Consider the following 13,990-nt stretch of genomic DNA (forward strand, 5'->3'; position numbering starts at 1 on the left):
TATTGCAGGTTCCTGATCGTTTGGATAGGAGTTGGCAAAATTTCTGCCAGTATTTCCAGTCGAGAGAGAGACGATCTTGGATCGGAATCGAAATTTGCAGTTGATTTCTTTGTATGCTTCAATATAGTGTTTAAAGGTGCTGATTGAGCTGATCAATGACGACAAGGAACACCTCTGTCTGGAATTTCTACTTTGGTGATGACAGCTCATCTCCATGTTAAAGTGGCCGGCGGTTGCACATCAGGACACGCCTTGGCGATGAATTCTACTCATTATAGCCAGACAGTTTAATTAATTAATTAACTCACCAATAAGATAATCCGCCCCCTGCATGGGCCCCTTTTAGGCTTGGGCCCAGCTCGAATGTCCCACCCACCACCCCCTTAATCCATTGTTGCTCAAAGGAAATGGTGTTCAAGCCTGAATTTTAAAGATTCAGTCTTTTGATAGAAGAGAGAACTAATAAGCCCGAGGGAAAAGCTGCTGTCTTCTCCTGTCAGACGTGATTGGTACTTGGTTGTCATTCAACTTAAGTGTGTGTATTGTGCTTTTAGCGTTTGTAAGGGATGCAATGCAGGCTGGATGGGGATATTGCCTTTTCCTGAGTTGAAATTTTCTTTTTAGTCCAGCAGTTTGGTGAAAAAATTGTGCCATTTTGGCAACAAGCATGAAAGTTTCAGGAATGATAGAGTCTGACGAACTGAAAAAAATTAGATATGGGGCCATTTGAAAAAAATCCAATATGGCTGCCATTTTCAAGATGGCCACCACTCCATAAGGATTTTATTAAGAATTATAGTAGAAAGTGTGTGCTTTGTCTTACATCCATGGATTGAGAAACATTCTGCGATGGATCAATCAATGAATAATATCAAATGGATTGGCACGTGAAAAAATCTAAGATGGCTGCCATTTTAAAAAAAATTGCCATCATTTGTAACACAACCCAAAAAGGATGTACAACAGTTATGGTGGGTTGGCTGTGTACTCTATGTGAACATCATAACACGACTCATGAGCCGATCAACGTTTTGTTTTGTATCTTTCAGGAGGTGTACGTGTGCCTTTTTGATTGATATTCTTGTTGAAAGTGAGCAGAATGGCAAGTGATTCGTCGGACCAGCTTGACTGGGAGAAGTGTGTTGTGTGTCAGCTAACGACGACAGAAAAGCTTCAATGCCCAGCCAACAGCAAGCGATCAGATGTAGATGTTGGTCTCGGATACGAGACTTTGGCCAAAAACATTGAATGTTTTCAGCAACTTGGCTGCACATCGATATTGGTACCAGCAACTTTATTGAAGTTAGCATCAGACAGTCCATTGGCAGATATCTTCAAAGAGAATCAAGCGAAGTGGCACAAAAACTGTAAAGACCGCTTCAATAATACTAAACTGCAACGAGCACTCAAGAGGCAATCAAATGCAGATGATGATCTGCATACCACCAAAACCACAAGGCGCAGTTCAGGCTCACCCGCACTGGGATGCAATGACATATGTTTCTTCTGTGAGACTGGAGTGGGAAATGGTAATATGCGCAAAGTATCCACATTCATTTTGGACAAACGAGTTAGAAACTGCGCTCGGACACTGGAAGATACGCTGTTGCTGGGGAAACTCAGTTCAGGAGATGTATAGAAAAAATGGGTAACCATTAATGGAAGAGAGTCCAGATTTGTTGGTATTAGACACTGAATATATCATTGACCAGAGAGTGGTAGATGCCATACGTAAAGTGCAACAGATCAGAAAGGGCAAATTTTCAAGTATTGTGAATGATCGAATTAACAAGAGATACAAGTCACTCTTCGAGCCAATATGTCATTACAAATTACCACTCTTCCACTGCCCGCCAGAACGAATTTTATCACACGACAAGCAGCAGATTAACTCTCTCAAGAACAGTTCTGCATGCCCTCTTCACTCAACTGTACATTTCCTGCCAGGTTCGTGGTTGTAATCTCGATGATTTATTTTGGCATGAGAATCAGTCATTGCCATCAGCATTGTCTGGAACAATGTACTGGAACAAAACCAGATCTTGCAACCATTCTTGAAGCCTCGGTGATGGGTCCTGATGACCGACCCTGTGTTGATGTTCAGCTTCTTGATGGTGCTGTTGCTGTGAACTTGTTGAAACTGGGTGCTTACAAAACATTTCAAGAATATGGAGGAAACGTGTTCTTGAAATATTTAACATCACAACTGCATGGTGTGAGCAAACGGCTTGACATTGTCTGGAATGAATATATCCATGACAGCCTGAAGTGAACAACCAGGAGCAAATGAGGGAAAGGTGTGCGAAGACGTGTAGAATTGAACAACAGGATTCCCGGAAACTGGAATGCCTTCCTCAGAGTCGATGAGAATAAGGCCGATGAGAATAAGGCAGAGTTGTTCTGGTTCCTCACTGAGAGAATAAGGCAGAGTTGTTCTGGTTCCTCACTGAACTGTCTCTAACTCTAGAAGCTGGAGGCAAGAAAGTCATCTCAACACGAGGACATGGTGTTATGGGCAACTATGATGCCGATATTCGCAACCTGTCACCATGTATGCATGAAGAAGCAGATACCTGTCTCTTACTTCCTGCATCAGAATGTGTTATGCAGGATTCAATACAGTCATGATTATAACTGCAGACATGGATGTGATGATCATAGCCATCTCCATGTTCCAACATCTGGGACTCAGTGAACTTTGGATTGCATTTGGAACCGGGAAGAATTTTCGCTATGTTCCCGTTCATGACATTGTGAAAGAACTGGGCCCAACAAAGGCACGGTCTCTAATAGCATTCCATGCCTTCACAGGGTGTGATCAGACCTCTTTTTTGCTGGAAGAGGTAAAAACACAGCGTGGACAACATGAAAAGTGTATGATGAAATTACATTAGCATTTGTTGCACTGAGTTCAAGGCCGTCAGAAGACAGATTGATGGAGATTATGCCAGCGATTGAGCGTTTTGTTGCACTCATGTACGGCAGAAGGAGTACCTGCACAACTGTCAATGAAGCTCGCAAAGACCTGTTCACTAGGAAAGGACGAAGTATAGAGACTATACCACCAACATATGGAACCCTGGTTGAACACACAAAACAGGAAGCATACCAGGCCAGTTATTGTTGGGGACAGTCCCTTACACCAGATCCTACATTGCCATCTCCTGCTGAATGTGGATGGACCAGGTCAGATAATTGGCCATGGCAACCTTTTTGGACAAAGCTCCCAGAAGCATCGAAGGCAATTCAGCAGTTGATCAAATGTGGCTGCAAGCCGATGAATGGATGCCGCGGACACTGCAAATGTGTCAAAGCGGAACTCAAATGTAGCAGCCTGTGTTTATGCAGTGGTGACTGCGAACGTGATTAGTCATCCTCATGCAGTGGAATGCACATGACCTACTGGTGTGCACAATTATATGTTTCACCCAATTTCAATATACCGTGACAAAAAAGTGAATATGTCACACATCCAAATGTTTACTAATAGATAGCGCCCATTTTAAAAAAGACGGCCATCTAGGATTTTTTAAGTATCAATTGATTCTACATTGTTGAGTGCATATTCACTCATAAAGTACATCACAACTCAAGGCTGTAAGATGAAAAACACAAGTAGCGCAACAATTCAGAAGAAAATTCTTATAGAGTGGTGGCCATCTTGAAAATTGTGGCCATATTGGATTTTTTCAAATGGCCCCATATCCTGTTCTTTTTTAATAGATGAAGGACTATTATTGGTGGAAATTTCATGCTTGTTGCCAAAATGGCACAATTGACCCAAAAACATGCACCAAACTGCTGGACTTTTAGTTGTGTATCTATATATATATATATATATATATATATATATATATATATATATATATATATATATATATATATATATATATATATATATGTATATATGTATATATATATATATATATGTATATATATATATCACACTCACCAAATAATGGTCAAAACTACGAGAGTGCTCATTGTGTTTAACATGAAACAAGGAGCTTGTGCTCAATGCATTGGCCTTCCTTGCAAGGAACTTCCTTGATCCATGCAAGGAGCTTGCTGCCTTGGCCACAGCAGGAAATGAAAGCTACGTCGTACTCAATCGCATTTTCTCACTCCAGGAACCCTCCACCGAGTTTGCAGCAGCCCGAGCTTTGGTCTCATGAATACAATGAATTCATTTCCCGGTGGGTAAAAATTTCATTGTGAGATTTGGAAGCCCTATTTTGTTTAAAGGCAAAGGCCAGCCTCATGCTAAGTTTGCAGCAAATTTACCTGTTGTTTCTGTGCTCATGTTTAACACAATAAATAGTTCCATTTGTTAAAGAGTTTAATTAAAGGAATAAAAAACTGAGTTTTGTGCATAAGAGAAGTACACAGTTTCCCATCAGAGCAGGAAAGGGACAATCTATTCATGTGCATATTATGGCAGAGGAGAGTGATTGGATTTAGGGGTGAATAAAATTTTGGATTAAAAATAGAGAAATGAAAGATGATAGTCGAGATGCAAAGGGAGTGTGGGAAGAGTTGGGGAGAAAAAAAAAGTTTGGGAGGAAATAGGAGTTAAAAAAAGGATGTCGGCAGCTGTAGAGGAACCCATGTATGGTTTGAAATAGCAAAGGGCTTATCTTGTGTCGCTTTTCTTCATTGCGTTATGTAGCTTTCTTTGGATAGAAGAGCAGGGGGGTTAAATTATAAAGATCCTATCCATGTGGGGATAATTGATGAAGTGAAAGCTGATTGATTGTCTCTCAAATTACACTCCACCTCCTCAAATCCTCAACTGCCTTCTTCCTTGTCTCTTGTCCCCCCCTCTCCCCCAGCACCACAGAGCCTTTTCTCCTCCTCATTCGGCCCCCTCCCCTCGCTATTCTGCAATACCCCACACTCCTTCAGCAACCCTCCTTACCTCCCCCCCTCGTCCCTCGTCCTACCCTCCCCCGCCCCCTCCACCTCCTGCAACCAAAGCCTCCTCCCCTACCTCTTCATTAAAAGTGTGGACCTCAAATATCCGGGGCCTTCGCTCAAACCTTTCAGATCTTTCCATGCAGGTTGCCACTGACAAACCAGACATTATCTGCCTAACAGAAACTTTCCTCTCCCAAGACGTGTCTGACTCCCAAGTATCTCTCCCTGGTTACTCCCTCTTACGGTATGACAGACCTGAACCTCGTCCTGGTGGAGGTGTTGCTCTCTTCATCAAAGACTCTATTCCTCACTCTCCCTGCACTGCTCTCACTCCCCCACACCCCCAGGAATACCTCTGGCTTCGGCTTCCCCTCCACTCCCACCTCATGTTTATATGTGTACTGTACCGTCCACCGAACAGTGATGACTCCATCTACACCTCACTCTCCGAAAACATGGACCATCTTCTATCTTCTCATCCAAACTCTCTTCCTCTTATGTGGTGACTTCAATTGTCATCACGCCAGTTGGCTAGGTGTGGGTACCTCTCTCACCTGCCATGGGACATCAGCAAAAGCTTTCTGTGACTCATTGGGACTGACTCAATCGGTCAACTTCCCGACCCGGATCTCAACCAATGGTACTCCATCTCTTCTGGATCTGATTTTGACAAATTTCCCTGACAATATCTGCTGCTCTTCCTTCGCTCCAATTGGTTCTTCTGACCACGTCCTTGTTAAAGTGGACATCTCTCTGGCTGATATCAGAGAACCACCTCACCGCCGTCGAGTCTGGCATTTCACTCAAGCCGACTGGCAGGGTCTCCGAGCAGCCATCAAACTTACAGACTGGTCTCCTATCACTACTTTCTCAAACATCAACTCATCCTGGGAATTCTTTCAAAGAAACTTGCTCTCCCTCATGCACAGATTTATCCCCTCTCGTGTTCAGTTGTCTTACCCTTCCTCCCGCCCTTGGTTTACTGAAGCTTGTGGCGAGGCAGTTGTCCTGAAACAACTTGCCTTTGCCTCATGGAAAGCAAACCCAACTGAGGGCAATCTCAGTTCTTTCCACAAAGCTCGGAACAAGTGTGTATCTACCCTCAGGAGAGCCAGAAAACAACATCTTTCTCATCTCAAGTCTGAACTCTCAAACCTCTCTCCCTCCTCAAAATCCTGGTGGCGTTTAATCAAATCTGTTTCTGGTGTATGTTCCCCCTCCATCCCCTCCCTTACCTCAAATGGCCGCACTGCTGATTCCACACGTGATAAAGCTGAATGTCTAAACTCGGTGTTTGCAGCTAAATCTTGTGTCCCAAACCCATCACTACCTCTACCCACTTTACCCAGTCGCACCAAACTGTCCCTGGACTCTGTATCCTTTTCTCCTGACAAGGTGGAGAGCTTGCTTTCAAACCTCGAGTCAGATTCTGCAACCGGTCCAGACGGCATCAGCCCACGTGTCCTCAAAGCCTGCTCTTCTGCTCTTGCTCACCCTCTCTCTGTTTTATTCACCCTCTCATTTTCCCAAGGTCATCTGCCATCTGCTTGGAAATCTGCTAACATCACTGCCCTGCATAAAAAGGTGCAAAAACAGATCCCTGTAACTACAGACCAATCAGCCTTCTCCCAATCATCAGCAAGGTTATGGAATCCATCATCGCTTCAGACATGAAATCCTTCCTCTTCTCCAATGGCTTGATTTCCAATCATCAATTTGGTTTCAGACCAGGTCACTCTACCCTGGATATGCTGCTACTGCTCTCCCATCAATGGATGGAGGTCCTCAATGCCAGACAGGAAATCCGAGCCGTATCCCTGGACATATCACGTGCTTTTGACACAGTCTGGCACCCTGCCCTACTCACCAAACTCTCTTCCCATGGTATTCAAGGCCATCTCCACTCATGGCTCGCAGACTTCCTCTCCTGTCGCAGTCAACGTGTGGCCCTAAATGGAGTTCTTTCATCCCCTCTTCCTGTGCAGGCTGGAGTTCCTCAAGGTAGCGTTCTGGGCCCTGTTCTTTTTCTGGTTTTCATCAATGATCTCTCGGACTCTCTGGAAAATCCTCTATTTCTCTTTGCCGACGACTCCACCCTCTGCCGTACCATCTGTCATCCCTCAGACCGGCAAGCAGCAGCTTCTTCGCTCACTGCAGATCTGGATAAAATCACAAACTGGTCCAACACGTGGAACATGTCTTTCAATCCAGACAAATCTCACACTCTCACTATGTCTCTTCGAAAGGACCGTTTACAAAACCCCCCATCCACTTTCTCAACAATCCTCTGGAAGAAGTCTTTTCTTTCAAGCTTCTGGGTCTCACTATCTGCCATGACCTTTCCTGGGAAAGTCACATTTCCAACCTTTCCTCAAAAGCCAGTCGCCGACTGGGAATCCTCCGTCGTGCAAAGTCCTTCCTCGGCCCTCTTGAGCTCCTGACCACTTACAAAGCTTTTGTCCGTAGCCTGATGGAGTACTGCTCTCCCCTCTGGGCTGGTGCTCCTGCCTCCCACCTTTCTCGACTTCACGCTGTCGAAACCAGGGCATTTAAGATCATTGGCATCTCCCGCAATGAAGCTGAGTCTTTGGGCCTCTCACTCAATCACCGCAGGTTAGTCGGTGGTCTTTCTGTCTTCTACCGACTCCTCTCCAGCCTTGCCCCCCCTGCTCTCTCTGCGATTTGTCCCAACCACATTTCCACAGGGCGCTCAAGGTCCGCCAACAACCCCCTTCTGGTAAAACTACCAAAATCACGAATCACTGCTCATCTTCACTCTTTCATTCCTCTTTTTTCCCGCCTTTGGAATAAACTTCCTCACTCTATTCTTTCCCATTCTTCCCTCCAGGCTTTCAAAACAGCTGTTCACCACCACCTCTTATCTTCCCCCATCCAAATCCTCGATCTTTTCTACCCCCGATAATCCACCCAAGCCCACTTCCTTCAATTCTCCTGCTTTCCTTCCTGAAAGTCCCTGTAATGTCCATCTTCTCCTCGCCATGTTCCCCGTCCCATCCCCATCCCTCTCCCTTCCACAGTTCACCTGTGTCTGTTCCCCAATGTTTTGTCCCTTCCACTCCCGCCCCTCTTGTCTCATGCCTCCTTGCTGTGAGTTGTGTGTTCGCTCTCATACGAGCCTCGACCAAGGTATACAAAAAAAAAAAAAAAAAAAAAAAAAAGATGAGAGACATAATTAGGTCTTTATATATGCAGTAAGTCATCGATTTCCGTCGAGTCTATTTCCATTGTTTCGATCGAACGGCATTAACACATTTGGGACAATCGTCAATTTGCCGTGCGAGTCCGATATACCATTGTTCAAAATTTTTAAGTACAGTGTACTTCCGTTTGTCCAATACTTGGGGTGTGTATCTTTGTGAATCAATTGCGTAAATTAATGCTTTCATGCCCTTTGTTGTCCCTGCCCATTTACTTATGAATTACACACATGAAGTCACTTGGTCTCTGAGTGAGTGGAGTTGCCCTGATCACAAACAGCTTCAGTGATTAATCGTCCGTTAAGGACAGATTGGGTTCAGGATGATAAGTGTCTGCACAGAAAGCATCCTGCATCCGGTGCGGTGACCGCTCAAACTGCCACTTGGGTACCGAGTATGAAGGAGTTCCAGTATATCACTTAGCCGGCTCAGACGTTCCACCGAAGCATGGTAGTGCCTGCCTCTCCCTCCCTGTTTTCCTTCCACTCTCAACCCGCACTATTAAATTGTCCATTTATGTAAATGCATTATTTCAATCATGTTCTGAATTAATTTGTTTATTTTTGTCTCCAATATGTACTTAACCCTTTGAGCACTTGTGGTCATTTTACCAGCCACTATTCAAACCTCCATATACACTCGCAGCCATTTTACCAGCCATGATTCAAACCTCAATATACCCTAGCGGCCAGTTTACCAGCCACTATTCAAACCTCCATATTCCCTCGCCCACATTTCAAAAGCCACTATTCAAACCTCCATATACCCTCGCAGCCTTTTTAATAGCCACTATTCAAACCTTCACATACCCTCGCTGCCATTTTAAAAGCCACTATTCAAACCTCCACATACCCCAGCAGCCATTTTCCCAGCCACTATTCAAACCTCCACATACCCTCGGAACCATTTTACCAGGCACTGTTCAAATCTCCATATACCTTCGCAGCCATTTTACCAGCCACCATTCAAACCTCCATATACCCTCACAGCCTTTTTAAAAGCCACTATTCAAACCTCCACATACCCTTGCCACCATTTTAAAAGCCACTATTTAAACCTCCATATACCCTCACAGCCATTTTACCAGCCACTATTTAAACCTCCATATAGCCTCACAGCCATTTTACCAGCCACGATTCAAACGTCCATATAGCCTCGCAGCCATTTTACCAGCCACGATTCAAACGTCCATGTAGCCTCGCAGCCATTTTACCAGCCACTATTCAAACCTCCATACACCCTCACAGCCATTTTACCAGCCACTATTCAAACCTCCATACACCCTCACAGCCATTTTACCAGCCACAATTCAAACCTCCATATACCCTCTTGGTCATTTTATCAGCCACTATTTGAACCTCCATTTACCCTTGCAGCCATTTTACCAGCCACTATTCAAACCTCCATACACCCTCACAGCCATTTTACCAGCCACTATTCAAACCTCCATATACCCTCTTGGTCATTTTATCAGCCACTATTTGAACCTCTATATACCTGAGTGGCTGGATTTTTCTCCAGGGAGCTCAGAGCGGGGGAGCCCAAAGTCCAATGAGCTCAGAGTTCAAAGGGTTAAGTTAAGTTGGGGTGACCCAAATTATTTATTTGGCAATGCATTCCCCCCCCCCCCCCCCATTATCACACAACTGTTTGTATATGGGAAAGTCGTATCCGTATAACGTCACTTTATAAACGTCACTTCGTATTACATCTCAGTTTTTAGGAACGCTTCCACAACATAAATTAGCTCAACTTTCTTCGTGTATTCTCCTCCAAAAAAAAACAAAATTAGATATGTTAAACTCTCATATAAACGATGAATTCAGAAACATATTAATCATGTAAGTGCAAAGCAAGAGTTGGTGAAAAAAAAAAACCCAATCAGGCAATTGTATGTGCAACATATACGATTCCGTTACAATTACCATCACCTGAAATGATCAACATTACTGTATATGTCACCTTGATATCAGGTTTCCCACAGAATCTGCATACATGTCTTAGAGGTGGATTTTCTTAGCTACTCAAATGATTCCTCCCCACCATCTACTTTTCATCTCCTGCGTAGCTGCCTACAATGAAGGGCCTTGACCACTTGATTATATTATTCCTCTCAATGGATATGCCTGATGCCATCTTTGTTTACCCGATGACAATATGCAACAGTCTCATTTAATCTATCCTATTCCCTGTACTAATCACTGGTTCCAACATTGTTTCAACATATTGTTGTGTTCTCAATGATGATGAGTGAGTGCCAGCTTGCTGGTATCCTGTGTCGGAGTGGCGACCCGTCCAGGATTGTGCCCAATCGCCAAGGAGACTGCTTCAGCAGCACCAACGTTCTGCACAGAGTATGGTCCCAATGGATGAATGGAATGATGACGATGCCAAAAATAATTCGATTTTGTTTTTTGTTCATTGAGATGAATATGTGTGCAACAGGCATATTAACATTTTTGTGTGCCTTGTACATGTATTTGTTTGGGCATTTGTCTTTCTCAATTTAACAGACCTCAACAAATGCACTGATGCTGACTGGACCTGTCACAGAATCAGAATCGAGGCTTGCCAGAAATCTCTCCACCATCTCAAATGCTGTTTCATTCTCTTTGCATCCATTAGGTGCTTAGTCAAAGACTATGAGTGCCGTCCTCATGCATGTGAGCTGTTAAAAGATCGTATGGTGGCTCGAGTGAAAGGACAAGAGCCTCAGTTAGCACATCAGCTGGCAGAACTAGTGGACCTTCACCAGCACATGGGGAGCATCCCGAGAATAAGGTACCATTTGACAGCACGCAACTGTGCACCGATCCGCTTCATTATATGATACAGTGTAACAGAATTATGGTAATTTCATCATTTGGTGAAGCTCATGGGTATGCTAATGCACATATAACTGATGATGCTGAGTACAAATCCCATGAAACAAGCCAAGATTACTGTTCTCATCCTCATGGACGATTGCAGGCCGATCTCTCCACTTCTCCAGGAGGACATTTTAAGACATACGCACACATGAGCTGCATGTCCCTGAGATCGGTCACACCAAAGGCACATTTATTTTGCCATTGAATGGTCTTTGGAAGCTGTCAGGTTGGGTTTATATGGGCTTTTAATCAACAATGAGTGCCATATTTTTATATCTCGGCAGGTTTACAGGCTGAGTGAGTTTTGAGAGCTGGGCATTAGGACATCATATATATATATATATTTATATTTATATATATATATATATATATATATATATATATATATATATATATATATATATATATATACAGTATAGATACACAGTAAGAAAGGCAGGGTTGTACTGCCAGTGAGAATGTTAGTATGCATGACCAGTCGTGCAGGCCCTCGGAAGGCTGTGGTCTGAAGAGGCCATACAGCTGCAATTTTTCGATTTTTCCTGGTTGCACTCGACCAATTGTGTCTACTGTGGCTGAAATGTTGCACTTCTGAACCATGATCTTTGTTAAAAGTCATTTTCATTTGGTTGTTCCTTTGCATTTTCCCCCAGACATTGGTTTTCACAGGTTTTGCAAATAGGTCTTATTGATTCTCAGCAAAAATGATGATAATGATGTTCGAGTTAGGGTGACCAAGAGTTACGATGTTTTGTTGTTTTTTTTTTCCACAAATTCTGTATGCAGAAGTAATGGCACACGGGGGTGGGGGGGGGGGTGGAAGAAGCTAACAAGCAGGGCTGCCTCAGTTTGATGCAAAAACAGGGGAACAACAAGCAGGAAAAAAATGAGAGCTAATAGGGGAGGAAACATGAAGCTGCAAGTGAGAGGGCTGGGTTGGAATTTATTTTCTATACAGGTGTCTCAGCTCACGGAGCTATGAGGCAGCAGGTTCACAGACTCCTGGAGGTTGGCCGTAGAGGGGGGGGTGGGGAGGGGGGTTGGACACGCACAAAGAGGATAGGAGGAATAACACAAGGACAAGTGACAGTGGCATGTAGAGGAGCAGAATGGGAGGGAATCGGTATGTATAAAAGAGCTTATGCATGTGCATTTGTGAGCGCATGTGGTGGTAGTGGGTAACACATTTGAAAGGCGAAAGTGAAGGGGACCAGACAGTGGACAGAGGGAGACGATTCCACAATCAGGCGAATAAAGGGACAAGTTAATGCAGGTGGGAGAGGGTGAGCAGGTGAGGGTTTGTTGAAGAATGAGTGTGATGTAAGAGAGGGAAGGAAGAGCATGTTCATATGTAAGCTTCTCTAAAATGGAAAGCCTGCCGCCGGTGGGAGAGTGACAATCCATGGAAATCCGCATCCGATCTTGAGATCCTCTTTTGAGGTTGGGTTAATGGGGGTTAATGCTGCAAGTTTATGTTTATACAGTCCTTGGCTTGGCTTTCCAGATATGAACGCTTGCACATTCGGCATGTGGAATCGCAGAAGTCTTTCCTCGCCTCATCTTCTGACCATGTAGATGACTTGGCCACCATGGAGGTCTTGGATGAGGTGAGGATAACCTTTTACTTGGATTACATTGAATGGACGACAGTAAGTTTTTATTTTTTGCATGTTAGTATGAGACAAGGAAGATAAATTGAAGGTAATCTGAAGGGAGTGAAAATGTTTCTTACCACAAAGCAACCATTGCTTCCTGGATTGGTAAAATTGTGCCAATGTTGATTGTTGAAAACAAATTTTGACTTCCTCGCTAAACTCGTCTACTGAATATTTTGCCAACCTTCCACAGTGGAGGCAATTAAATGTCCGATCTGGAGACAACCATTTCATTGCCAGCTGATAAGTCCGAGTCATCTCACCATTTCAGCTGTCACTGTTGAGAATGTTAAATGTTGACCTTCAGTGTCTTCATAATCGGTGGCATAGTGCCAAATTTTCCAGATCTGCAGGTCCTGGAGCCTGCAAAAATGTGTCTGCAGTGACGTAATTGCCAGATTGACCATCACATTATTATTGAATTAAATTCAGTCGGATGAAAGTAAATTCAATTCAAATCAAATGGAAGACCAAATAGGTACAGTCCTATATTGGAGTCATCAGAAGGAACCCAAACAAGCAAAAAGCAAAGATTAAGTCATCAGGAGGAACCTGCATAGGATCTGGGTTCAGCTGCTACTCCTCCACCCTCAAACCCATCCAGGCACTGTCAAATGAGCCTTATTCAGAATTTTCTTTGTTTTTTTAAACCTAGATTTAAAAAAAATTCTGCCTGCCAGACAATGCATCCAATCAGATTTAAATTTAATACACTTCTTCCCCATCATTACGAGAACATAATTGTGAAGTTTCACATTGATCGATGAAGTGGTTCAAGAGAAATAATTTATTAAAGATTTTTCACTCAATCCAATATGGCTGCCAGACCATGTGACCTATCAATTATTCGTTAATACCCTGATATCATCATGGCTTGGGGAATATTTGTGTGAAGTTTCCCCTCTCTGTCCAGCCTCACTGGAGAAGATTTATTTCTGGTTTTAGGGTAAATCCAAAATGGCTGTCAAACCATGTGACCTCCGATATCATGTGTGTGAATGTTTTGTTCCTCATGGATAGGTGGTCATACTTGTAAAGTCTCGCTTCGACCTGTTTGGCCGTTTCAGAGAAGAATTTATATATTTTTTTTGTTTTACAATATGGCTATCAAACCTCGTGACTGATGACGTCATCAAATTTTTTTTTGTCTGTGGACCAATTTATCTATAGATGACCCTCAAAATTTTTCAAACTGACCAGATGTACTGTTATATGTATTTGATTATGACATCATCACAAAGGCACCTGCAACATCACAAAAATTTTACACACTAATTGTGTGTGAAAAAAATTTACACACTAAAAAAAAAAATCACACTAATTCCCCATG

The 13,990-nt window shown here is 43.4% G+C and overlaps 1 protein-coding gene across 1 annotated transcript in view; it reads left to right on the forward strand.

Moving 5' to 3' along the window:
- The window catches only part of MYO3A (myosin IIIA), a 229,865-nt gene that overhangs the window by 75,948 nt on the left and 139,927 nt on the right, over positions 1–13,990 (forward strand). The window contains exons 11-13 of the mRNA XM_085872728.1: positions 4,131–4,196; positions 10,761–10,916; positions 12,510–12,612. Coding sequence (XP_085728854.1) covers positions 4,131–4,196; positions 10,761–10,916; positions 12,510–12,612 — 325 coding nt within the window. The remainder of the gene's footprint in view (positions 1–4,130; positions 4,197–10,760; positions 10,917–12,509; positions 12,613–13,990) is intronic.

This window comes from Eptatretus burgeri, chromosome 3 (genome assembly GCF_056783735.1).
Source record: "Eptatretus burgeri isolate ZD-2024b chromosome 3, Ebu_testis_v1, whole genome shotgun sequence".
Classification (NCBI taxonomy): Eukaryota; Metazoa; Chordata; class Myxini; order Myxiniformes; family Myxinidae; genus Eptatretus; species Eptatretus burgeri.